Source organism: Hydra viridissima, unplaced genomic scaffold, assembly GCF_058129835.1.
Source record: "Hydra viridissima isolate aposymbiotic clone 2 unplaced genomic scaffold, HvirCarnegie_v1 scaffold_2, whole genome shotgun sequence".
Taxonomy (NCBI): Eukaryota; Metazoa; Cnidaria; class Hydrozoa; order Anthoathecata; family Hydridae; genus Hydra; species Hydra viridissima.
Genome location: NW_028324301.1, coordinates 16,600,971 through 16,627,516, shown reverse-complemented (window position 1 = coordinate 16,627,516; position 26,546 = coordinate 16,600,971). Strand labels below are relative to the sequence as shown.

At 29.5% G+C, this 26,546-nt stretch overlaps 3 protein-coding genes and 1 long non-coding RNA gene across 13 annotated transcripts in view; 2 read left to right on the top strand and 2 right to left on the bottom strand.

Annotated features, from left to right (window-relative positions):
- The first annotated feature begins 265 nt into the window (after positions 1-265).
- On the top strand, positions 266-20,427 carry LOC145196016 (uncharacterized). Of its 3 annotated transcripts, none has more exons than XM_090079049.1 (11): positions 266-348; positions 12,606-12,761; positions 15,668-15,918; positions 16,068-16,230; positions 17,536-17,949; positions 18,129-18,248; positions 18,427-18,498; positions 18,690-18,765; positions 19,088-19,134; positions 19,421-19,699; positions 19,869-20,013. In XM_090079049.1, exons 2-11 carry the CDS (start codon positions 12,710-12,712, stop codon positions 19,952-19,954), a joined length of 1,560 nt encoding a protein of 519 aa, XP_089935175.1. In that variant the 5' UTR covers positions 266-348; positions 12,606-12,709; the 3' UTR covers positions 19,955-20,013. The 3 variants fall into 3 exon arrangements, with proteins under 3 accessions (XP_089935175.1, XP_089935174.1, XP_089935176.1); XM_090079048.1 differs by lacking the exon at positions 266-348 and adding an exon at positions 11,316-11,486 and having other exon boundaries at positions 19,869-20,427; XM_090079050.1 differs by lacking the exons at positions 266-348; positions 17,536-17,949; positions 18,129-18,248 and adding an exon at positions 11,355-11,486 and having other exon boundaries at positions 19,869-20,427.
- LOC145188547 (nucleoporin p54-like) lies at positions 911-9,250 on the bottom strand. 3 transcript variants are annotated; one of them, XR_016449762.1, is made up of 15 exons: positions 9,054-9,250; positions 8,635-8,811; positions 8,324-8,356; positions 8,132-8,164; positions 7,783-8,009; positions 7,133-7,320; positions 6,822-6,924; positions 6,604-6,697; positions 5,584-5,638; positions 4,763-4,856; positions 2,960-3,092; positions 2,733-2,800; positions 1,723-1,774; positions 1,438-1,548; positions 911-1,233 (listed from the first exon to the last, which is right to left on the bottom strand). XR_016449762.1 is itself a non-coding variant. In XM_090078485.1 (15 exons), the coding sequence occupies exons 1-15, from the start codon at positions 9,178-9,180 to the stop codon at positions 1,117-1,119; spliced, it is 1,587 nt and encodes a 528-aa protein (XP_089934611.1). In that variant the 5' UTR covers positions 9,181-9,250; the 3' UTR covers positions 911-1,116. The 3 variants fall into 3 exon arrangements, 1 of the variants encoding a protein (XP_089934611.1); XR_016449761.1 differs by having other exon boundaries at positions 1,358-1,548; positions 2,985-3,092; XM_090078485.1 differs by having other exon boundaries at positions 2,985-3,092.
- Positions 20,428-22,335: 1,908 nt separating the features above from the next.
- On the top strand, positions 22,336-24,276 carry LOC149892236 (uncharacterized). Its single transcript, XR_016450333.1, has 2 exons — positions 22,336-23,624; positions 23,712-24,276. It is a non-coding gene; the product is annotated as an uncharacterized LOC149892236 (long non-coding RNA).
- Positions 24,277-25,984: 1,708 nt separating this feature from the next.
- Positions 25,985-26,546, bottom strand: part of LOC145193138 (uncharacterized) — a 37,425-nt gene continuing 36,863 nt past the window's right edge. For all 6 annotated transcript variants that reach the window (XM_090077132.1, XM_090077134.1, XM_090077135.1 and 3 more), the window contains one exon: positions 25,985-26,471. In XM_090077132.1, coding sequence (XP_089933258.1) covers positions 26,251-26,471 — 221 coding nt within the window. In that variant the 3' untranslated portion in view covers positions 25,985-26,250. The remainder of the gene's footprint in view (positions 26,472-26,546) is intronic.

The following is a 26,546-nucleotide window of genomic DNA, read 5'->3' as shown; positions in this document are numbered from 1 at the left end:
TTTTCATTGTTTTTTAATGGGTAAAAATAGGCAGAGTTTTCAGTATTATAGACAAACATCTGGGTATGAAAAGGTTGTTTTCCAAACTGGCACCGCATTTTCTCACACCTGAACAAAAACAATAACAAAATGGTGATTCAGAACGCGTTTTGGACATGTTTAAGCGGAATAAGTCTGAGTTTTTTCGTCGGTAAATCACAATAGATGAAACATGAATCCACCATTTCACTTTAGAATCCAGTCGACAGTTAACTGAGTTAAGGGCAGTCAATGAAAGTCGTCCAAAGTGACCAAAAATACAACAACTGGCCGAAAAAGTTGTGGTTTCCGTATTTTGGGATACACAAGGTATAATTTTTATCGCGAATATTGAAAAACAATCAACAGCGGCTATCATATTGTATTATTGGAGCATTTGAAGGCCAAAATTACAAAAGAAGCCAAATTTGGTAAAGCAAAAAAGTTTTTTTTTTTATAAAAAAAAATTCACCATGTCACAACTCACTGAAGTGGCAAAAATGCATGAATTGGACATTGAATTGTATAAACTAGATCTGTATCCTAGAATTACCTCCTCTTTCTCAAACTTAAAAAAAAAAGATCTTTAGAAACAGCTGGAATTAAAAATCTATACACCATTTTCGGGTATACTCAAAATGGTGTCTTAACCTAATGACATCTTCTATCTCTTAGTAACAGGGTGGTACAGGGTGTTTCTAAGAAAGAGAAAAAACTCTTTAAAAAATAACTCCAAATACCGTCACGAACATTCAAACTTTAACTATCCATTACCAACTGCTTTAACTTCTGATTCAGAAATCCGAACAGAATCAGAAGAGAAAAAAAAAAAAACTTTTTTGAACTGCAGGTCCCAGCGATCGTCGGAAATCTCCTTCATGTATAAGACAAATTAAATTGATAATTCCTCATAAATATATTTTACCATTTTACAGCAAAAAGTGCAACACAAATTTAAAAAATATATCCAGTTGTATTTCGTATAGTTAACTGCTTCTATTCATTTACAACAATATTTTGAATCGCGCTGAGATTTATAATTACATTTTCAGCCGGTATATCCTGTTTGTTACCTATAGGTACGGATTCTGAAAACAATTAGCGTCGAGGTATGTAAGTGTCAAGTATTCCATTTTCAATGATCTTTAGATCTTCAAAGTCATCTTTTATAATTGAGATAAGATTCAGTAAGCCATTCTGCTGTTGAGCTAAATGCTAAAAAATAAGAAGATAAAGGAAAATTAGAAAAACGTTGTAATTTAGAAAAAATATACAAATACAGAAAAAATAAAATATATATATACAAATACAGAAAAAAAAAACAAAAAAAGAGAAATACCACATGGAGCATTTTTTTAAAAAGTTTATTCAAGCTCCGAAATTAAAAGATTTTTACAAAAACAAAATACAATTATTTACATGTTTTATCTCAGCTTTTGTCTGGTCATCCAGAACGTAACCTGAGCTGTTTTGTGAACTATTGATTTGAGATTGAAGCCGCGTTTGAGACATTAGTTCGTTCAAGCGTCCCTAGTTAACAAAGGAAACTTTGAAGCTAATTCCGTGACAACAAATACAGTTTGCTGTTTAAAAAACTCAAAAACATTACTATTGCTTTTTTGATAACTATTTAAATAAGATAATCACTAAATTAGATTTATTTATAATTTGTAAAAAAAGTGAATCTTTTTTTAAGTAAACAACCTTGAATTGCATAGGAGCGTTCAATTCCGCTTGCAATGATTCTAACTGAATTCTAAAAAAATATTCAAATTTTTATATAAAGGAACCTTGGGTCACTAAATTAAACAATAATATTGCACAGTGGGCCAAAATTGGTACTTTTTATACAATAATTTAACTTTTTTTTTAAAGACTTATGCAAGAAAATTTTCTCTAAAAAACTTGACACTGTTTGGATTTATTTTTTAAAATACTTATACTTGCAGGTGTCAACAACCTGGACCACAGTTATTCAATAAAGCATTGAGAGGGTTATATAGTTTTAACACAATTTTTAATGATTACAAACGATACATAAAATATATAGCTTTTCAATTCATAAAGGTGTATGGGTTTCATTAGGTGTTTAATTTCATGGTTAACTTGTATTATTTATTCATGTGACTTAAAAAAAAACCAACTAATATTTATTAAATTATAAAAGAAGATCTTTATACTCAATAGGGAGCTCAATCTAATGTTCAGAGCTTGAACTTCTACACAGGGACTAATATAGGGCTTGCTGCTTGAACTTCTGCACAGTAATCTTGACATTTTATCTTAATTTGTTTCTAAACATAAAAACTTTCTGGTGAAATATCAAACTTTGTATGGAGGTAACACTTTAGACTGCTTATTTTATAATTTGTTATTGTTTGACACATACTACAACTGACCTGGAATTGACTAGCATTGATATATAATCAAGGTATAGTTGAGCTAAATCAACAGTTGGCCTATATCAACTAAATATCAACTATAATTGACCTGTATCAACTTCTGAGTATATTAGGTATAGACACTACTATGAAAAACTAAATTTAAACTGTCCCCATAGCAATTGTTGTAGATTGTAGTAAATATTAAAAAGTGATTTTTTTTCTCATTAAATATTCTAAATAAATATCAAATTTAAGGGCAAATGAACGGTTGCAATAAATATTAAAAGTAAGTTTATTTGAAAGTTTTTTCTTCAAACAAAAAGCAATTACCTTAAATGCTCTTCTTCTGGTTCAATTGCAAAACCCATCTTACGCACAGTTTCCTGATATATCATCACCTATATTTTAAAAAATATAAAAAAGCAGCAAGAATGTTTAATGTTTTAACTTACTGTTTTTTTTATGTTTTATTGTTTAATTTACTGTTATTTTATGCTTTAATTTATTCACAATAAATGGTTTTCAAGCTATTATAAATGAGAAGAAAAATTAAAAACCTTAACAAATGACCAAAAGCCACACCTCCAGGGTTCTATGTCCAAGCTCCAAATGTTTCCGTTTGTACTGAGCAAGTTTAGCAAAAGTTGTTGAGTGAGCTGTCTGCAACTTGCTAATCTCTTCAGATATTAGCTAAAATAATTGTTTAAATAAATTTTTAAAACGCAAATCCTAGGGTAACATACATTGGTAATGAGATAAAATGGTTTATCAGAATGAAGTTGAATTTTATAAAAGATTTTTGAGAGTACTTACATAATAAAAAAAAAAAAAAAAAAACTTAAAAATATTACTCAAAATATCTCAAATAAAATAACAATACAGTAGTAATTATGAGCGTGCATATATGCGATGTATACACTCAAAATTGTTATTATAATTGATCTATAAATTACAAAATTAGTATCTATTATTACATCCACTCAAAATTACTACTATAAAATTTTGATATATAGTCTTAACCACTTTTAAGCCTGTTTTTTTTTTTGTTTTGTTTTTTTTTTTTAAAAAAAAAAAAATTATCATTTGAAAACAAAAAGTCTTAAAATACTACTAAAATAGGCAGAGGACCAAATCATGTTAAGGATACTAATTTATTGCTGCTGTTTTTTTTCTTCCTGCCAAGAACCTTTTGTTTGATGTATCTGTAGCAAAATGTTATGCTAATATTTATACGATCCAGAACTTTAGAACAGATTTGAAGCAAATCTCTTTTGTTAGGGTGATACGATAGGGTGGAAGTAAGTTAAAGATGGTGATTTGGAATCAGATGGTGAGTGATCAGATGATGAGTTGGAATGGAAGTGGTACCTTTTAAGTTGAATGGATAGTTTCCAAGTTTACAATTACCATCAACTCAAACATATACTTTTAATTTACATGCAAAAAAAGTAAATCCTAACTTTTCCATTTCTGCTGTACCAACCCCAAGATTTTGCAGGTTATTAAAAATCCATGTTTACATCTCTGCTGTACCAACCCCAAGATTTCACAGGTTATTAAAAATCAATCCATGTTTACATCTCTGCTGTACCAACCCCAAGATTTTCCAGGTTATTAAAAATCCATGTTTTAAAATTGAGTGCAAAAAAAACCATAATTGACAAAAAAAAAATTCTGCAATGAATGATATTTTATACGCATATGTGATTTTTAATTGAGAAGACTACAACTATGAAGTTACTTGAAAAATATTGGAATACAAGTGGTTGGTACAACTAAATATAACCACTTACAAGGTTGTTCTTTAACATCTAAAAATATGAGCAAGCAAGAGAGGTGTTCAATTGATTACAGTTTTGAAAATCAATTTTTTAAATGATTATAAAGATGAAAATAAGTCTATTTTTCATGCTCAATCTAATCAGGTAGGTGTTGCACCAATGATACAATTGACTGCTAATGCAAGAAGACTAAGTGGATCAATTCTGGCCATACAAATAATGTACTAGAGCAGTATGAATGGCATTGGTTTGGTTGATATAAATTTTCTTCTAAAGAATTAAGTAAAGACAGCAGTAATTCTGATGCACCTACTAGATAAGCATTAGAAATTATTTTAGGAAAAGGTAAAGTCCAGTGTTACCTAACTGGAAAAAATCCTGATAGTTGAACTGACTTCGGTAATATGCTGTTAGTATTCTTAACAACAACAACAACAACAACAACAACAACAACAACAACAACAACAACAACAACAACAACAACAACAATTATCATTACTTTTATTTAAGATTATATAAAAAAAAACAGCAAGAAACAAGACTTTAAGTAACTTAATTAAAAAAAAGTATAAAACATACATCAAGACGTTTTTGATGTTGAGTGTTTTGATACTGCTGATGCTCTAAACGTTTACGAAGGTCATCAAATCCCATCAATGGTACAGGAATTAGTCTAAAGTATATACAAAAAATGGAACTAAATCAAAATAAACTTTTTCAGGAAGAATATGTATGAAAAAAATCTTTATTCTAAAAAGTGATAAAAGTTGATGTATATGTATACATAAGCATCAGTACACAGGTATATTGGCTTCGTCAAAACACAGTGTAATAGTTAAAAAAGTTATTTAATAAACATAATTCAAGGTTGGTGATTGCAAAATTTTAAACAGAACATTCTATGTATTAAATAAGATTTAAAAAGAACTCATTGTTATAAAAATGTAAATAAAAAGTTGTTAATAGTTCTAAAATAAATAGTTTATAAATTTTTCAAAATTGAAACCCTGTTTCACAAGTTACAGTTCAAACATTCTTTAGAAGCACACTAGAATCATGAACTAAGAAAATTATTTTAAAGCTTTATCAGCTTTAAAATGCATTTCACAAATATATCAACTATATCCAGAAACAAAAACAAGATAAGTTCACTAGCAAAAACTCCTAAAGTTATCACTAACGCATTGGTAAATTTATGCAAAACACATGCCTTTCTTGTGATAAATATTTTAACTTGGCCTTCAATAGTATGAATTTTTATTAAACCTTTTAACTTAAAGAGAAATAATAACTTTGTAAAAATAAAAAAAAAAAAAAAAAAAAAAAAAAAAAAAGAATAAGATAATCATGTATTTTGAGCTAAGAATATCAATCAAGAAATACACAACTAATAGAGGTACCTTTTAGGGTCAGGGTTATCTTTCTTGGCCTGCTCCCACAATATCAAATCAACTCCTAAAAAGTTTAATTTTTTTTAATCAGTAAATCAATGTTGCATGAAATTTGCAAAATTTTATGCAACATCGTTCTAATGATTACTTGTAATTAATACCGGTAGTGGAAATTACATCTGCTGATTGTGGAATAGGAACCATCACAAGTTATCAGTAATTATGTCTTTAACTTGAATTTAATATTACACATAGAAACAATAATATACCATATCTATGGTACTTGAGACCATTATTGCATCTGCTGAGTTTTATCTCCATTTGATAACTTTTTTGCTTAAAAATTGTATCTATTTCATAATTGAAATGTTACCACATAAAAGAGGCATTGTTTTAAAGGTAAATACTACAGCCTACTCTTGACTACTTTAGATGTAAAGACAAAAATGATTAGAGTTTGCAAAACTCTATTTAAAAAAAAAGCAGACTATATCAAATACTTGCACTCTTGCAGAAATGATTGGACAATAAAAAACCTTAGAATATTCAAAAAGAGTTTATGTTTGTCAAAACAAAGATGATGATTGCATAGTGCCTATAATAGAGCAAAATCTAGGATCTTTTATGATTTGCCAAGGTTTAAGGTTCTTTTTCTGTTTCACAATAAAAAAAAAATCTTAAATAAAATGGTATTCATTCTGATTTTTAATTAAATATGTTAAATTCATTTTCGAGCAATACAAGGATCTTAAATTTATGAGGGGACATTCAGACACAAAAAAAGGGATGAAAATGTTATGGCCTTCACAAAAACTTTATTGCAACCCTCTTAACTTCTTCAAAAGTAAAGACCAAAAAAGGAGAAACTTAAGTTTAAATTAATTTTGTCTTGAAAAAATAATTGCATATTTTGCTATAATTACGTTATAAAAAAGACTTTTTTTTAATGAATATATCTATCAAATATTTATTGTTACAAATATCTATGTTCTGAGTTTCAGGAATAAATGATATAAGGGTAATACTCACCAAGAGGTGGGTTATCAAGAAACTGTTTCAATTGGGATTCATTTAGAGCTGTTTTGGCTACCATGTTTTCAACACCCAGAGACTCAAGTTGTTTCTATGCAATAAGATTTTTAAGTATAATTAAGTGTTGAATATTTTTATATTTGTAGACATTTCAACTCACCAAATCTTATACAACAAATCAAACACAAAACATAAATAACATAAGATAAGAATACTTTTATGTTATCTTGACTTAAAACTGCATACAACTCTGTAGCAAGAATTCTTCTAGATGCACCATTAGATTGTCGTTCCACCACAAATATAATTACTTCAGACCTTATTAACATTTAATTACACATGAATGATATTAGTATACTTACCAATATTATATATTACATGTAGAAAACTATTTAAATTTATTATTTGATTAGAAACAATTAGATTAATTTTGCTTTTAAGTGTGAAATCTTTTTGAACTTGACTTTCAATTAATAAATTATCCTAAAAAAATAATAATAAAACAAACAACATCAAAAAAAATTACTTGTCTCCAGGTAAACTTCTCACGCCCTCAACACACACAGATAATGTTTGCTGACCACCCAAAATTTTGTGCATAGAATCTACAAACTGTGTTTGATTTTGCTTTACATAGTCTTCTTTATGTGTTAAATCAAGCGAAACAAAGCCATCACTATCTTTGGCTGATGGCAAGCAGCTGTAGCCAATGGTCTGAGACAAAATAAAACATATGAAAAAAAGTAACTATTACTTGAAAATAATTTCTAAGATGATGAAAATTGCATTTTTATGATTTCAACAGGTTCCTTTAGTCAAGTTAGAAATTACCAATCTGCAAATGTTTTTCAAGGTAACTTTTTTTAGATGAGAAATTTGATTATTTTATAAACTATTGAGTTTTTGTTAAGATTAATTTAACTGATACTTTAATTTCAGTTTTAAATTCATAAACATGTAGTTTTCTGACTAAATATAAAATAATCAGACAGAAATGTAATACTAAATATAATCAACATGAAAACATGCTTATTGACAAGTAGAAAGACAGCAGACACTTTCTCAAAATCAAACTTTTAAATGTTTAATTTTATAATACTTTCTTAGTGTGGTAAAAGTTACTTTCTATTTAAAATCTTTATAAAAACAATTTATTCACAAAACTTCAAGTCATACCTTAAATCTACAAAATGGATTTTCTAATGTAAAATTGATTGGCTGAGCATTTGCAGAATAGAATGCTTTACCATAGCCCCATAAAGCTTGCAACTGATTTAACTTAGCAATTACTGAATCTCTTTCATCCCCAAACAATGTAGGCATTGTTACAGCACTTGTCATTGCACCTAATGGGTTTTCAACAACAGCAGTTTGTTGCTGCTGTTGTTGTGGTTGTTGTTGACCTAGAGAAATTTAAAACATTATCACTATTTATCATGAATTCATGAAACTTTCAAATTCATGTAAGCTAATAAGAGTAAAAAATTAATAGGATTTAAAGAACACTATCAAAATACTTTTTCACCTAGATTCCATGTTGGTTGAGTTGATCCAAAGCCTAAAAATAACACACTTATTTGTATAATCTTCTTGTTTTCTTATTCATTCTTAGTAAGTTTTAAAAATTGCCTTTTACTAAATATTTCTGTTAATTATCAATATATACTTTTATGTGATTTAGTATATCACTTTTTTTAAATAGATGTAATAACCATACCTGTAAATAAACCACCACCAGTTGCACCAAAACCTAAATAAAAAGATAACAACAGTAAAGTTCTGCCAAGGGCAATAAAGCAAATATCTTATAGAATAGATAACTGTCTTTTTATTTATACCAAATATATGCTTGCTAAAAATTTAGTTGTTAAATTAAATTTAGAAAACTATTTAAAAAACCATTTAAAAAACTATTAAAGAGAAAAACTAATTTTAAGCAATACTATTTATAAACTCCACCTACACCAGCACCTGCTAAATAAGAATTTTAAAATGCATAGCAATATTCCATAAAAAGAAATATGGTACCTGAAGGTGCACTTGTTGTTGTAGTCCCAAAACCGCTAAAACCTGAACCAAAACCTGTGAAACCAGTAGCAGATGTTGTGGTCTTTGCACCAAAACCAGAAAACAAAGAACTGCTTGTTGTTGTAGTTGTTGCTCCACCAAAGTTAAAAGGTGTAGCTGCTGCAGTATTACCAAAACCTTTAATTAATTTTAAGTATAAAATAGGCTTTCTTTTTTGTGTAAAGAGGTTTGCTGATGGATATTATAATAAATTAAGCTCTATTGACCAAAGTTTAAAGCAGTTAATGGTTAAGTGTTTGTATAACATGCTACACCAATTGAATCAAAACAATATTAAAAAAAATAATTTTTCCTTATAACTTTAAGTTAATGTAGCATTTTAACAAATATTATAATAGGAAGTATTTCAATTGTGTTACCTGAACTAGATGTAGTTGTTCCAAAACCACTCCCAAACAGACTAGTGGTGGTAGTTTTTGCAGTATTTCCAAAACCAGTAAATCCTGGTGTTGGATTTACAGTTGAAGAACCAAAATTAAATGTCATCTTTTGTTAACTCTAATTTTTCTTTGTAGAAATTTTAACAATCTTCTATAAAATGAATACATATACAGAAAATAAATTATAATTTTTTTATGCAAGTAAATAATGATAAATATATATTTATATTACTTACACTTACCATGAAAGGATAAGCTTACTATATTTACTGTAAGAGAATAATGATTGAAAATTTTAAATTTTTATGAAAGCACAAAAATTATAAAAAATCTTAGCAGCAATTACAGAAGTTAGTTTTTTAACTTTTTAGGAAGTATGGTAACGACATATTACATAGTAAATATACAACATAAGATATTGTATATTTACTATATAATATACGTCCAGAGAAGCAATAAAAATTGCCTAAATTTTAACTTAAAACTTTTTTTCTTTTGAATTTTAACAACAAAAACAAAATAAGAGAAACAATAAAATTTCGATGAACTAAACAAGTTTCTTTTTAATTGAGCTTCATTTAAGCACACTTGATGTTAATATGTTAACTTAAACGCTAACATGTATTTAAAGTAAAAACCAGATATAAAATGACTCAACATAAATTACAGCCTTCTATTGAGAATATTTCATACAGAGGGCTAAATGTGAACTTCAAAGGAATCTTGAGATATTTGACCATTAATCAAAATTAATCGGTAGTTTATTGCTCGAGGTCAGAATATGGGGGGAGGAAATCCTAACTTTGGTCTTGTAGCTGAAGGCCGCATTACTGCTGTTTCTCGTTTTGCCGTTTCTTAATTTGCTATATTACGTTTTGCCGTCTTAAATTTATTTCAAAGCAGCGAAAACATCAGGGGTGAACTCAACAAGAATTCATTTTAAGATAAATCGAAAAAAAATGTTTCAGAAATCTTCACTATATCACACTTAATCAAAATGAATGATACCAGTTTTTGATTTATATAAAATATTGTATAATGCATTAATTTCCATGAATTTATATATTCCTACTAATTATAATCGCTTTTATTATGTAAAAACAAGTTTGATTTGAAAATAGTTTGAAAATATTACAGTTTGATTTAAATCCTCTGTTATTCATAAATTCTCGTTTTGATGACCGCTTTACTTAAACACAGCTTTCTTTCCGTTAATTTATCGTTTCAATCTCGTTTCACGAAACTTCCAAATATCAGATTTTTCCCAAAGATCAGATCTTTATTTTCGACTCGCACGGTTTAATTTACTTAACTCAGTAGCATTTAAACCCGACAAATTATCAGAGGATTTACTTCAACTTGTATTAACTTCTATTATCAGTTCTCGTACTAGCAGTGTTCGAATGATCTAATGTCAATATGATGATTGAGGTTCGGGTCAACTTACTCTAGTGGGCCTATGGAGCCCAAACTGCAAGGAGTGGGGCTAGTTTAGGCTTTGTACATTTTATTGTCATTTTCGATTATCTTGATTTTGCTAAAATGTCAAAAATAATTAGGTGCCAAACCTAGCGAGTACGGTGGGTGGTCAGACGCTGTTCTATATTAACTTTTAGGCAAATCATGTGTATAAGCATTTTTATAGATGTCTGAGTACTAGTACTCTTAGATTAAAACAATTTTTCCTATTTTCAATTGTAAATACTTTTAAAAAGAATAAATGCGAAAGAAAACACACAAGAAAATAGTTACTACTTAGAAAAAAATAAACATAGAATTTTTTCTCGTCCAAACGAACATTCCCTTAACAGAAAATATCTTATGAAAAAAAAACAAACTTGATAAAAAGTATTTTTCGTCATTTAAAATGATGGGCTCTTACCTAGAGTGAGCCTCAAAGCAAAATTTCCACCAGTCCCCTCCTCTTGACGAGTTTGACCATATAAATATTCGAAACTAACCATATCATAAAATTGCCTATATATCATGAATGATTCTAGTTTACACAAAAAATGTTGTGTTGCAATTGTTAAGTTTTTAGATAATACATGATTTGTAATAATTGTTCAATCTTTTAAATTTGAAACATTTAAAAAAAGAAAATTAGATTTTTTTTTTAGACATCTCTAAGTGCCACTCGTGTAGGTTTTCGAAAGAGGGGTGCAAAAAATAAAATCCTACGCAAAATGAACTGAAATTTTACAGAAAATCTTAAAATTCAAGTTCGAATTCTATGGAATTATTCGATTGTACTTTATTAAGCAGCTAACAAATAGAACCATTTCTCTAAGCAAGTTATTACTCGTGAGAAATTTTTACAAATCCTGATGAGGAACTATCAAGCAATTTTTTTCATTTTAATAGCTATTGCTTATGTGATTTTTGACCAAGTGCAGTTAACAAATGGTCAAGGTACCTGTCACTCTTTTTTTAGATAAAATCCATTATACTTTATTACTTTTATGCATTCGAAACGTATTGCATTCGAAACAGATAAAAAAAAAAATTTAAATGGCACCAGTAGAAATATCATTTAATGACTCATTTTGCAATCGTATGTTTAAAAGTCTGGAATAGCTTACGACTGCTGTACATAGATATCAAAATATAAATGCACATCAAAACTTTTTAATTCGATTTTTTTCAAACATAAAAAACTTGCTGAATAAAATGCAGACGAAAATTGTTTTTTCGCCCGACCATTTTTTTTTTTTTACAATATTGAATTTCACTAAATCGTTAAAAATGTAAAAACTAAAAAAAACACCAAACGCTTTCATTATCCAAGATTTAAATTCTACCACCAATATAAATGCAGTAACCAGCTCATCAGCTTGATCATCAGATTTGAATCCAATTAAGCCTAGTTTTTCCTTTTTTAATTATGTTTTTTTTTGGTGTTGTTTTCGTTTTTTATAACTTCCCCATTTTCCAAAAAAAATTATACTCGGAATAAGATGAGAAAGTAGAGCTACTTTCTCATCTTATTCCGAGTATAATTTTTTTTCTTAATCCCACAAATTGTGGGAAATTACATTGTACAAAGTGTGGGGAATATTTTAATCTTCCCTAAGACGCAAATGAGACTCTGTTTTTTTTTTATGAATTTGATATTATTTTTCCCGTCTGACTGCGAATCTGCAATTTGCAAACTCCACTCCTTATTATATAGTTTTACAATCGCATCATTTATTAACACATTGAATACACTAACACCTTGCATACATTAACACCTTACAACTTTCATAACCCGCTAATAGCATCTTGAAGACGTTATTCACAACAAAAGTCAAGCTTGGTTTTTTGTAACTCATTTCAAAACAGTTTGCAATAAGTAGACCTATTTCTAGCTAAAAAAATTTTTTGAGATTAGGATTAATTTCTTCAAAACAAATTTTATCTAAGATAACAGATAACGCGACATTACTCTCAACTTTCTTTTCGTTTGTTTATTTGTTCTTGTATTTTATGTTTCTTTTTTATATTATTGTTGAAGCATTAGAGCTATCATTTCCATAAAAATAATTATAGATTCTTACTCTCCATGGAATGATTGGTCTCCATGCTCACGTAAATGTGGACCAGGAAGTAGATATCGCGAGCAATACTGTGTTTCGTCGCAATGCATCGATAGAATGGCACAATACGACGTGGTAGCTTGCTCCAGTAGCTGTGGTAGTGTACAAGGTAAGGAAGTTACTCAAATAGCTAAACGAAAATTTTTAGAATATGTTTTTTACAGTACCTATTACATATATATAATACTACAATATTAAATACATTATTGGTTATTTCATTTTCGTTAGAAAAATTCTTGTTTTATACTATAAGTTTGGTTTCACAAGTGGGTTAGGATGTTGGCAAAAATTGTATAAGGAAGGATGAAAAAACCAAGAACTCCTAACAACCCTTAAATTTTTTCGTCAAAATGATGTAATTTTAAGTACAGGGTAAGTCTAGGAGAGATTTCCATGCTCCAGAGTTTTGTACTATTTTTTATTTAACTCAATGAGATTAGCATCGCAACATTGGTTTCCATATTTCATGGTAATGTTAGTTTTTCTAACGAGGAATTTTATAACTTCTATAACACACATTTTTTAGTATTTTATTTGGAAACATATTCTGGTTTTTAAGTATTCTTAAAAATAAACTTAAATCTAGGTAATGGTTATATATATATATATATTGATTAGTATATTGTTATATATATTGTTATATACATTGATTATAGACAATAACTTATATAGTTCTCAGAGTTATACTCATCTACAGTATTTTATTATTGTCACCTTATAAAATTACTTAAGGGTTTTTTATATGGAAGCATTAAATATCTTTTGGTCACAAAATAATTGAAAAACATTTATGTTATTGGTGGCTCTACTTTACCTGTTAGTCGATTTGTATCATCATTCTATTTTTATAGAAGTTGTGTATGTGTGCGTTTTACACAGAAATTTTCCAAATTTTTCATCTAATTAAGTACGTAAATTAAATGAAATGTTGTTGAGTCAGCTATTTTTTTCTATATCTAATCCAATTTCTATTATATCTTAAGAGACAATTTATGAGCCGTGTGAATTTTAACAATCATTTGTAAGTTTAATAAGAGCTCTTTGTTTGTAGATATGGAAAAGGCTGAAAGTATATCTGCGCCCACTAATACTAGTTATTCTCAAAGAGAAATTACTAAAAGATGTACAGGACTTGCAAACTAAATCGGCGCGACAACCTTATTTTGTTTATTCAAAATTCGCACTCTCGATTTTCTTTTGAACTTTAGCGGCAAAAGCTACTGATATCTACTGAACATTCAATTGTATCGTCAGCGTCATGGGGGAAGAAACCATTGTTTTAGCGCTGAAGAAGAGCGATCTGTTATTTTTAATGAAGAAGAACAATGGTCCGCCGTGCCCATGATATTCGTACACAACAACCTCAAAATTTCAAATTGTGAGGTTAAAAACATCACTGGGATGCCAATAAGGACGGTCCAGAAGATTAGGAAAGCACTTTTGGAAACCAAGAACAAAAGGGCTGTTGTCACTCGCAAAAACATGGAGGAAGTCAAAAGAGTGCGAATTTGTAGAAAAAGTGCAACAAATGATGGAAGAAAACCCGGCAAGGTTGTTTGGATCAATGGCTAATGAGTTGAAGTTCAGTGCCAATACAACCAGATCCCGCATTTTGGAAGATTTGAGGTATTAATTTTGTCAAATGCAGACTTGCCAAATGCTCAATGAGATCGGAGAGTAAAGCACCCAAAGGAGCCCAGCATGATCTAGTTTTTCTCTGTTGAGAAGAATTTTTTTCAAGACCAAATGCATAATAGGCAAAACAATCGCTGGATCGCTATGAGGCCTCAGGACATTCCTCGCTTAATGAAAACAAAGTTTTTAGCAACTGTCATAGTGTTTGGTATGGTTTCAAGTGAGGGTGACGCCATGCCTCCGAACATATTTGAAAAGAGTCTGAGGGTGAAAACCAACTTCTATCTGAAGGTCAAAGAGGAGACAGTTCTACCCTAGATTCAAGAAGTTGCTGGTAACAAGCCATGGGTGTGGCAGCAAGACTCTACCACTTGCTATGTGTCTGATAAATCTCTGAATTGGCTGGCTGAGCATTGCTACGACTTCATCAGCAAGGACACCTGGCCGCCAAGAAGCCCTGACTTGAAACCCATGGACTACTTTGTGAGGGGCAAATTTAAGGCACAAACAAACAGTATAACAGCAAGGCAGCTCCTCATCAAAACTCAATCCGTTATCAAAGCTGAGGGAAGCTACATTGAGTAGTTTATTTGTACATATGATTACGTTTATAAACTTAAAATTTCAAAAAAATGAATGAAAAAACAAGCATGCAATTGTAATTTTAAATTCTGATAAAATGCGGGCCGAATTGGTTTGCAAGCCCAGTACTGTTTCTCAGGTATTTGATCAAAATATTAAGAAAAAATTGGCTTATATGGAGAGTTTAACATCAAAAAGAGTTTTTAAAAAAAGTATTTTAATGCCACGTGGTCAAAGGACACCAAAAGAACTTTTAATTTTTTTCCTTTTTTTTTTATCAGTGAATTAAAAAACTTGTTGAAGAAAAGTTAAAAGTATTTTGTTACTATATTTGAATTAATTGAAGAAGACTTCCTCGTGGAATCCGTTGAAATTCTGCTAAATACTGGACCAAATCTCCCTTCTAACACATTAACTCAAAAAAATCAAAATAAAATTGAGTATCATTTTTAAATAAAAATTTATTATAAATAGACACACAGAATATGCATCTCGCTAGTTCATAAAATTCATAATTTTTGGCCGATTTGTAATTCTGTCTTTTTCAACTGTGACAATTTGTTAAAAATTCGAAGTAACGTTCCCCCGTTTTTTTGGACGCAACGTTACCCCGTTTTTTTGAAAGTGAATTTATTTTGGCAATAACAAATACTAGAGAGAATTTGCTTATAAGTTCTCTTAAATTCAATTAGTTTATCTAATGGTAATTGTATGTTATGTAATGGTAATTTACATTCTATTTACCATCAGTTAAAAGCAACTAAAGTTTACATTTATGTCAAAAATATTTATTTTTAGAAAAGTGTGACTTAACCAACGCTAAAAGTCTGTTTAACTATGGGTCCGTAGCACAGCCTACAGACCCTTCACTGTCTTCACAAAACTATGTTTGCTCAGATAGTGGGCTTTTATATCAGTCTGGTTCCATTCCATACACAATCATTCGCTTACTTATCAGATCATCTGGTATATTAACTTTAACGATGCGCTACCAACCAGTTAATTTAAACAAGACATGGTTCAATTTTCCTTCACAAAAAGATAAAAAGGTATGCACTTATTCTATTTATTTTGATCCGGTAATTTAACAATATTTTATAAAGTATAAATTAATTTTCGTATCTTTTTGATACATTTACTACAGTGGCGTTGTAATAACGCGCTCTTTTCGGCTCAGTTTTATTCTCTTTTCATGTAGCAAGAGCTACCGCTGATACTTGGAATATCACTTTACGATCCATATTTAAGCAAATACGATTTTGCAATTCCTGTTGAAGGTGTTGCGTTTGAAGTTACTGGCGCAACATATTCAAATCCAAAGGCGGTATGCTTTCAAGGGAATCTTGTAGGGTGCTATTTTGGTAAGTTAAATAGGCTTAATTGCTTTAAACTTTAGGCTGCAATTTATTAAAAGTATAATAAGTATTATATTGGCAAACGCATTAAAGGTGGATCACGGACAAAATTGATAAGAGAATAAAATAGTAGAAAACAAAATGTCATAAAAAAATGAACTTTTAAATATAAGATAAAAAATATTAACCATCTGATAATTAGAAAATTAGTTAAAAAAACGATTTTATCCAGCCACCTGTTGAAAAAAGTTTATTGCATTTTATCATAATTCATCAATAAACCATTAAAAATTAGTGTCCAATTTTATTTTGGGGTCTTTTAATTCTTCTATTCTTTTACTTAATTTGTTAAAAAAAAAGCATTTGAAAATTATTTTGGAATTAAGCTTTCAACTACAAATATCCCGCTCAAAAATCATTTCGTGGTATCTACAGAAAAATTTGCATTGATAATAACCGTAAAATAATAATTGAAAGATTATCTTAGTGCACAATGGTTTACCTGGTTATTGTAGTGCAGAGAGGGCAAAATATTGCATAATAAACAAAAGTATAACGAATTTTTTTGTTGTAAAAACTATTGAGTTTTATGAGTTAAATTTACAATGTGACTTAATATAATATGAAAAAATATTATATGCATTAATTGATCAGCTTTAATTTAAAAAAGAGTTTTAAGGTAATTACTTTATTACTCATTTTTAATTTTTGGTTGATCAGTTTAATCTCTGCCTTTAACCAATCTTTAAGTTATGCTTCAAACCTGGTCAAAGAATTTTATAAAAAAACTTAACGTATACAAATGGGTTCAAAAAACTATATCGTTTTTGGGTATAAAGTTGGGGTATAGTAAGAATTTTTCAAATAAAATTTAAAATTTATACAAACTTCTCTTTAAATATAATTATACTTGTCTTAAGTTTATTGTACACTTAGATTATATTTATTTTTCAAGATTTAATTTCACTTTTTCTGAAATTCACAATCCAATATCGAGTAACTAAAACACATTGATGATTTCGACTTAATACCCTTCACAAACGTTTAAATGTCACAGAAGTTGAGAAATAGTTTGTAGTAAAAAAGCTACACCACATGATAGTATAAGTTTTTTGATCAGTCCATGAAAAATTAGATTTATCTTGTCTAGCTTATCAATGACCATCAAAACTTATTCAATTCTAAAAAATTGACAATGACTGTCCAGGGGTTAATATCCTGGAGTTTGCTTGCCCTTTACCTTAATTGATACAATACATTTTTTTAACAAATGATCAGCTTTTTTAAAGGAAGGCTTTGAATCTATTTTAGCTTTACCAATGTCGTTATCTTTTGAGCAGCCATATTTTTCTCAATGGTTAAGTGACGCAACCTTACCAGTAAAAGGCGAATTTATTTGTAGTACAAGTGGTCGACCGTTTTATTATTTAAGCATGCAGGTAGTCAATAGAATCAAAAGCAAGACTTTAACAGGAGATTTTAGTCAAAAAATATACGTCAATAGCTCTCCAACAAACGACTATCTTTACAATGGAGTTCAAGGTTTGGCTGTAACACTCAATTTTGTATCAGCAGACGAATTAGGTTTAGAGTTTCAAAAGATAAGTTTTATGGGCTTAGTTTATTACTATGGGTCATTTGATTGCTACGGGGAAGTATCTATGATCAACAGCATGCTCTATGGCCATTTTAACAAGGGTCATCTTGAAGTCCTTTATAAACATGGTAAAATAGTGTTGGTAAATATTTATAAACAATTAAGACATGTTTAGTTAGCAAGTTCAATTACTATAATCATAAATTTATTTACAAATTAATTCTAAATTTATTTCTAAAAATATTTTTTAAGCCTACGTTTAAAGTTAATACCTATGAATAATTTAAATTCGTTTACATTTTGCCAGATCTCAATGAATGTCTCACATATACAGAATGTTCAGATCGAGGCACCTGTGTAAACGTAGTCGGCTCCTTTTATTGTAAATGCGCCTCACTATATTTTGGTGATGGATATAATTGTTATAGTAAGTTCTGTTCCCTGAACCATGTGATTACTCTCAAAATGATTCACTTTAATTGCTATGACATTAGAAAATTATGGTAGTTGTTTTTTTATTTAATAAATTCAATTTTGAAAGATAGAAGAAAGCGAAGTTGATAAATCAAATATGTTTGATCTAAACGGAAATAAATTTGTTTCAGCCAAACAGGATTGGTTTTATGATCAACGCGGTGTGTTCTCAACGTCGGAATTTAAAGAGTACACAATACCAGGTAAGTATTGTTTTACATTCAACAATAAGTTAAGAATAAGTTAAGAATAAGTTAAGGAATAAGTTAGGGTTGAATATCAGGTTTCATTACAGGTTTCAAGTTAGGGTTGAATATCAGGTTTCATTACCTTTGTTAACACTTTTCAAGAATTTTATGTGTGGTCATAAAAATAAAAAGAGGTTGATTTTTAGAGCTTTATTATCGTGGTTTATTTTATGCGAACAGAACGAAAGAGCTTTTTGTGTGCGGAAGCTACAAAAAAAATAGGTAACTTTTTTCTAGACTTCTTATACATTGACGTTGTCAGGCTTAAATTGCATCTTTTTTTTGAGTTTGGAATTTTTGTAGTTCAACGTGCGGCTGCTAATTGAGAGTTTATAAAAACATCATAAAACATTTTAATTTTATTATCATTAAATTAGTTTTGTGTAGGTTTCTTATTGCTACTTTTTAAGATGAATTATTACTTTTTTAACGCTATATTATTAATAGAAGTAGTTGACATGTGAATTTTAAATTAATAATGCTAGGTTATTTTTTTTCGGTGTTGATTAGCGTTCAAAATTGATCTTTACACTTTCAATTACAGTAAATATGGCTGCTTATCATCGAGAAATCTTGGTTTAACATGGAATTGTAAGTAAAATTTAATAGGTTTTTCTTTTTGCTAAATGATTCGAGGAGGAGAGCAGAAAAAACGCACAAAGTTCTTGATTAAACAAATCTTTAACACGATAATTTCTTCACATTCAAAACCGAAATACGCGCTTCATATCTCACTTTGATGAAAAAACCTAACTTGATGAAACAACCTACCTCAATGAAAAAGATTTCTTAATATTGTAATATATTATTTTAAAAAACTTGCTGTTAAGCTAGTGATGTTGATTTGTTTAATAAACATTTCTTACATATCTTCTAGTCACTCAACACCGTCTCGATATAATTTTTGGTCAATCATCGGATGAAAATTTGTATGGATATTCAACGTTAGATAGCTCTTACTTAATGTTTAGTTCCTTATTAAACAGTTGGTATTCAATACCTCCCGAGTCTTATTTCAGAGCAAGAAATAAAATCGACTTTATCTCGGACAAAGTTATATTGCCAACCTCATATATCACTGTTGATGCAAGACGCAACGAAGTGTTTTTCCCATTACAACATGGCTTCTATAGAATTGATGGCTACTTGTTTGCTGGTTTGTTGCATTTTTTTCCCTTCTATTTAATTGAACCTATTATTAAAAAAACTCATTTTTACACAAACCTGTTTTAAAGTAAATTTTTCAATAACGACTTTATAAAGCGAAAACGTTTAGTTTTCACTTCATCAAAAGAAAAAAAAATGTAAAATTTCTCTTTTTTTAGTTACATTAGACGGAATCTTAAAATCTTTGAACGAAACACAGGGAAAATGGGTTTCTTGCTTTTCTTGGGAAAATCTGCCATTATGAGGGTAAAGGTTTGTAAATCAAAAACAAAATCAGTAAAATAAAGATTGCAAAAATTTGATGAGGTTCAGATCATTTCTTATTGTTATGCAAAGCAGTCGAGGAGAGGGGAAAAATACAGCGGGAATCCAACAAAATTGCACAAATATTCGCTACTAAAACTGGTTTCTATTGAAGACTGATGAGTTGACCACGACTAAATATATTCTATAAGCATGAGTTAAGATACCATGTTGAGAATAGTAGAACTACTTTTCTGAGTACTACTGATATACAGTAGTACTCAGAAAAGTATTCAGGGCGTCGTTTCTTAAAAAAACTAATCCTAATATTATCAACGTGGGAAATCACGTTGCATAAAATGTTTTCATATATCTGATTAAAATCAGCTTCTGTGTCTTTTGATTGGAAACACTTTGGGATAATAGGAATGGTAGGATAAAAAATTGTTAACAACACTAGAAATTTTCATAAAATAGCCTCATTATCTATGTAAACTAATTTTACAATTACAATATATCATCATCTAGATTTTGTATGCATAATGCAAGAAATCGATGGCTAACAATAAACGAGTTGATTCGCTGATAATTGACATTATAAAATTTTGGGTATCATGAAGCCACTTCGGTTGCTTTTTCACTTTTCACAAACTCAATTTCCAGGTCTAAAATTGTAATTCATTTGTGGAACTCAAATCAATATGTAATTAATTATGATTAAAATACGCTTTTCTATAAGTTTAGATAAAAAAAAGTTTCTATTTAATACTCAATTCGTTATTTACGTGCATTAAAAAATATTGTATAAGTCGAAACTACGAAAAACTGATGCGAGTATGATGCATTGGTAACGTTTTCGAGTCAGATATAATTACTTAATGATTTTTTGATAATATATATCCAACAAAAGACAGTGCTCAATAAGTTTCTTTCCGACATCTTATCTTCACAGTTATGAGTGTTTACGACATTTTAAACTTTGTTATGTGAACCTAAACTTATCGTTCATTGTAATCATTCTTTCGGCTTCGTGAACTTCTTTTCGCTTAGTATTTTTTTTGTACGGATGTTTACCACTTAAGAATTCAATATGCTCATATTGCCTAATTCCATTATTCAAAAGCTGAAGGAGACAATTATTATATAACATTCCTTTAAAGTTAACAGTGTACTTGTGGTGCAAGTCGAGAATGAGCCTCTCGAATAGTGCGCAATCTGATCGGTCTTCTACCTCAGCTTTGCAATCAAACTTTTATTTGGTGAAGGAACTGATTACAGTAGAGCTAAAACTAACAGTACGAACGCTCGCTGAAAACACGGGATTATGTCTTGCATCTGTTCATAACATTCTGACCTAAATTACTTTGGTTGAAAAAACTTTGCTCAGTTTGGGTTTCCTCAGTTCCAACAAAACAAAAAAATTCGAATTGCTTACGTTTACTCAATGACCTATTGCGTTGATCTAAACCAATACGACAGGTGGGTGTTTTAACCAATACGACAGGTGGGTGTTTAAAGATTTGAAGGAGTTTCTCCGACCATCCGATTTTACTTATGCAGAAGAAATTAAGAAGCTGCAATTGTTCAGATCATGACCAGCTGATCAGGTGTGATGGAGTTTACATTCCGCGGAAACGATACGCTTTTTTATCTTATAACATGTAATAAAAAATATTGGTAAATTTTAAAATATGCTAAATGTATTAGGCATTTTAAATAAATATGTGAAGTTATAAAAAAAAGATATTCTATGAAATTTTATGGTTACCCCATATCATTCGTCCCAATTTTTACCTCATGGATTCCAATTGTTAGGCCATGAGTTCAAATTGTTTTCCCATTTGTCCCAATGGTTGCACCTAATGGCTACTCCATGGTATTTAATTGTTAAATCCATGGTAGCACATTCTTAATCATGTGGCACTACGTGTCTAATATTGATATTTTTTTATTGTGTTTATTTTATTATTTAGATTTTTTATTTAATAGTTTCTATGCAATATATATTGTACAAGCATATTACTGATATTCTAATAATTTCTTGATGCAGTTGTTTAATGATTTTGTAATGTTGCTATAAAAATCTCGAGGAGTGAAAAACGATCCTTTTACTTCGGAAAGACTATGTATTTAACTGGTACAAAAAAAGAAGTGACCCAAGCTGCACCACCAACAGAATATATAATAAAAAAGAGGTCTGTGGAGAGCACGCACCAATAAAGTAAACCATTGACAATAATTAAATTACAAATGTCACTTTTAGCATTTGCATTTATTTACCGTATGCAAATAAATGCAACGTTTCAAAGGTTCACATTGTATAGCAAAAATTTAGTTTGTTGAAATGTTTATATTAAAATTTTTTATATGGTGTCATATATCAAAAAGAACAAAACAACCAAAACTTGTTTGGAGATCAAAAATTGAGTAAATGTGATTAGACAAGTAATATTCAGAAAAAAAATAATTTTTGAGGTTTTGAAGAAATTAGTTTGTTTGATATTGCAAATCAGAGAGTTAATAAAAATGTATTTATGCATAAAGAGTTTTTATTAGAACAGAGAGCCGGAAAACAAGTTTGTATTTTATCAGTAGATCAAAAGTTAAATTGAAAAAATAATTCCTGAGCGAAGAGCCAAAAAAAAAAAAAAAAAAAAAAGGAGGAGAAAACCAAACTTCAACAAAAGCTACAATAACTTCAAAGAAATCAGAAGAAAACCTATTTTGAGGATGATGCGAGTGATAGTACTAAACATTCTGAAAATGAAGAGCACACAACAAATAATACAAAGAAAGTTAAGTTTATGACACCTAACCTTAGAGCAGCATAAGACAGGACAAAGATATATGATAGAGAAGCTATTATACAATTGCAGCTACAGCTACAAGTTTGGGACATGACGTTAATGATTTAAAACTATCAATTACACCATTCGTAGAACTAAAAGAGAAAATAAGAAAAAGTTACCAGAAAAGGATAAACAAAACACTGCCAGATGCCACCAATATTGTTTATAAAAAAATTGACCGCATGGCCATATTAGTGATGGGTGAAAATACTGAAAAAGTTACTTGGTATTCCAAAAATATCAAAAGAAACTGGAGCAGCCATTGCTGAGACTACTGTAGCAAGTCTCGTGGAATGGAAAATAAAGGAACAAGTTATTAGAATGTGTTTTTTCCGCCAATCAACTTTTAATTCTTTTTTATTATATTATGCGATACTCATATATTAAATTCGGAAATACTCCTATTTATTGAAATAATGATCATTATAAAAAGGAGTTAATTACTCGTTATTTCAAATGTGATTCGAAAAATTCATCTTTAGAAATTAAATTTAGAAAGAGCCAGAGTTAGATGAAAATTGTAAAGAGGTTGTTATTTTTATTGCTGGATATGCAAAGTTATTTAAACAAGTAAATCTGAATTGTACAATCTATTGCTAAGAAATCTGTTGCTAAGAAATCTGTTGCTAAGAAATGGTACGAATTGCTTCAATCGGAAAGACGATAGAAACAACAATCTTGTCTTATTTTTCATCATGCTCAAGCATTATTAAAATTTTATGCTTGTGCTTTTTTTTTCTTTTCGTTTTTTTTTTCAGCATGGTTATTTTCTAATTTTAAAATTGGTACAGTCAATTGGGATTACTTTGGCCACTATTTGTGGTATTGTTTCCTTGTTAATTGATTATATATAATTTATTAAACTTTTATTTATTATTTGTATTTTAATATAATTTGTTTAAATTTTAGAAGCCTAATTGTGAACAATGCGTTGCACCGATGTTCTGGAGATGCCCAATTGAGTAACATTCGACAAGTAGATTTAATTGAATCATCGAGGACACTTTCGTGTACGGCTTCCATAGCTTGTTGGTTGCAAACAGGTCGATGAACAATTTTTCATGGCAGATCACATACTCACACTCCAAGTTTATTAAGTTTCTTACCATGTAAGGAGCTGTGGCAGTATTAAAATGTTGACAAGATTTTTTTTTGGTTTGACAATGGCTCGTCCGGAAACAAAGTAAAATTCAACAATTTTGACAAACTCCTGCACTAATGATAAATACATAATGAATATTGATAACCATCTTTATAAACTGCAAAAAAAAAAAAATTTAAAAATATAAAAATTATATACCTTTTAAATCAGTCTAAGTTGCTCCACCTTGTACATCTGGCCATGGTGCAACTATCGTTTGTTTACAAGACTTAAAACTTTCATGGCTTAAGCAAAACATTCAACTGGTTAACAACCAATAAATACACAATCTAAATTTTATACTTTTCTTATGAAAGATCATAATGAAATATACTTTCTTTTTCTTCTACTGCTTTATAAAGTCCCTGTTCAAATTATCAGCCCACATTGCTTTTTTTTGTGATTTTTATCATTCTGGTAAAGCTTGTTTTTTTTTTTAAAATACAGAAATAAGTTTTATATTTATATAAAATATAATTACTTACTAACATAAAATACATAAAAATTTTTTAATCAGCTGGGTGTTATTTTTGACCTTTTCGATGGAAATTTCTCTCTTTAATAACTCTCATTCAATTTCCATGGGGGTTTAAATCTGGGGAATTCCCTGTCAATCCAATAGTGACATTTTTTGTAAAGCAATTCATTTTTTAATGGGTTTTGCAGTGTTGCATGAGGCTCCATTTTGCATAAATATTTTTTTCTGCTTATTTGGAAACCATTTCTTCAATTAAGGTAAAAGGCAAATTTCAATGAATTTTTTGTATTGGTCCTGTTTCATTATTCCATCTACAATGTACAGTCGGCCAAGGCTTTTCCCACTGATAACCGACCAAAACATGACTTCAGGAGGATGTTTAATTGCTAGATTATACAATCTTCATGGAATTTTTCATTGGCAGCCCTTTTGACATATTGAGTTTTTTGAATCATAACTTCTATAGTAGCCTCATCGCTGAAGCGAATCTTGAGTAAACAGTATAAAAGTTATCACAGAATATAGACTGAAATATTAAGAAAAAAGTTCTCATTATTGTATTACAACGACTAAACTAATTTAAATCATTAACAGCAAAACCACGATATTTCTTTGCCCAATCCAGACGTTTTTTTCTCTGGGCATTGGTTCATTTTGGCTTTTTTGCTGGCCTTCTACTTCTAATACCCAATCCATGCAAACTTCGTCGAACAGCGATTGTTAATACATCTATTCCCACCTCGTTTAACTTGCTGGTAATTGCGGAACATGTAGCAAATCTATTTTCTTTCACTTTTCTTACTGCCATTCTCTCATTCCTAGGTGTTATTTTCTTTTTTCAAGAGCATTTGCCTTGTCTACGAACAAATAACGGGAGGCCATTTTTTAATTTGTCTTGGATTCGCTTTACAGTGTCTTGATATATCACATTTTCTTGATATTTCACTCATTGAGTACCGCTTATTGGTCAAAAGATATTGAATAACTACTTTTTTTTCAGAACTAATGTCTTCTTTTTTTAAAAAAGAAGACAGTTCTGAAAAAAAAGCAGTTATTCAATATAATGAAGAATAATATTAAAAAACATCACTTCAATTAAAGGAAACATCAAAACAGTATTGATGATAAAACAAGAATTTCGTGAATTAAACAGATGGCACTTGCCCCCTTGAAACTGTTGCCACCGTAAAAATAGTTTTATACTCCTAAAAGCTTGAGAGTATTAAGTTATAAACATAAAAATATAAACCACCTAGCAACAATATTATAGTAACAAAATATTGCAATCCGACTTAAATGTCACCTAAAACATTAAACCGTCAAAACTTAACAAAAGGTTGGCTAATAATTTGATTATGGACTGCAAGGGTCACTTTTAAAACCTTTCACCCCACTTGTATCGACAGTTAACTAAGACTATCACAGCAAATCCTTAACCATTTTTTTTTTACCATTTTTTACTATTCGAGATTTCATTTGCAATTTTCAGAATTTAAAGCGTTAAGATTGCTCTAAATTGAAGTATATACGCTATTACACATTTAAAATTCAAAAACACGCAAATGATTTGTGAAAGTCAAGTCAATTTGTAAATAAATACAATAAAAGTACACTTTCCCTCAAGTTTACAAAAGAAGTCTCTGAGTTTAATACTCATGTCGTTATTAACGTGCAGCAAAAATACGTAACATGTCGTAACGTAAATATTATTTAAGCAGAACTTGCGAAAAAATGATGCAAGAAGTCAACATTTTTGAGTCGGAAAAGATGGTTTAATGAAGTTTTTTTTTTAAAATGTTTTCTGAAAATTTCAGTTCCACTGTTTAACTTTAGTCATGAATGTATCTAAATTTGTCGTTCATTGCAATCATTCTTTCGGCTTCGTAAACTCCTTTTCGCTTAGCTTTTTTCTTGTAAGCGTTTTGAAGAGATGAAAGCTTTACTCTCTCTTCTTCGTGTTCACAGCTCATGTTGTCTGAAAGTTCAGCCAGCTGGTCGCAGAATTCACCAATCCAATCCCTTAATCCAAAAAGTTCTTCCTCGAAAGTTGCTAAAACAGAAAAGCAATTTTTATAAAAACAAAATCCTGTGATACAAAATATTTTTGTATAATACAAAATTCTTT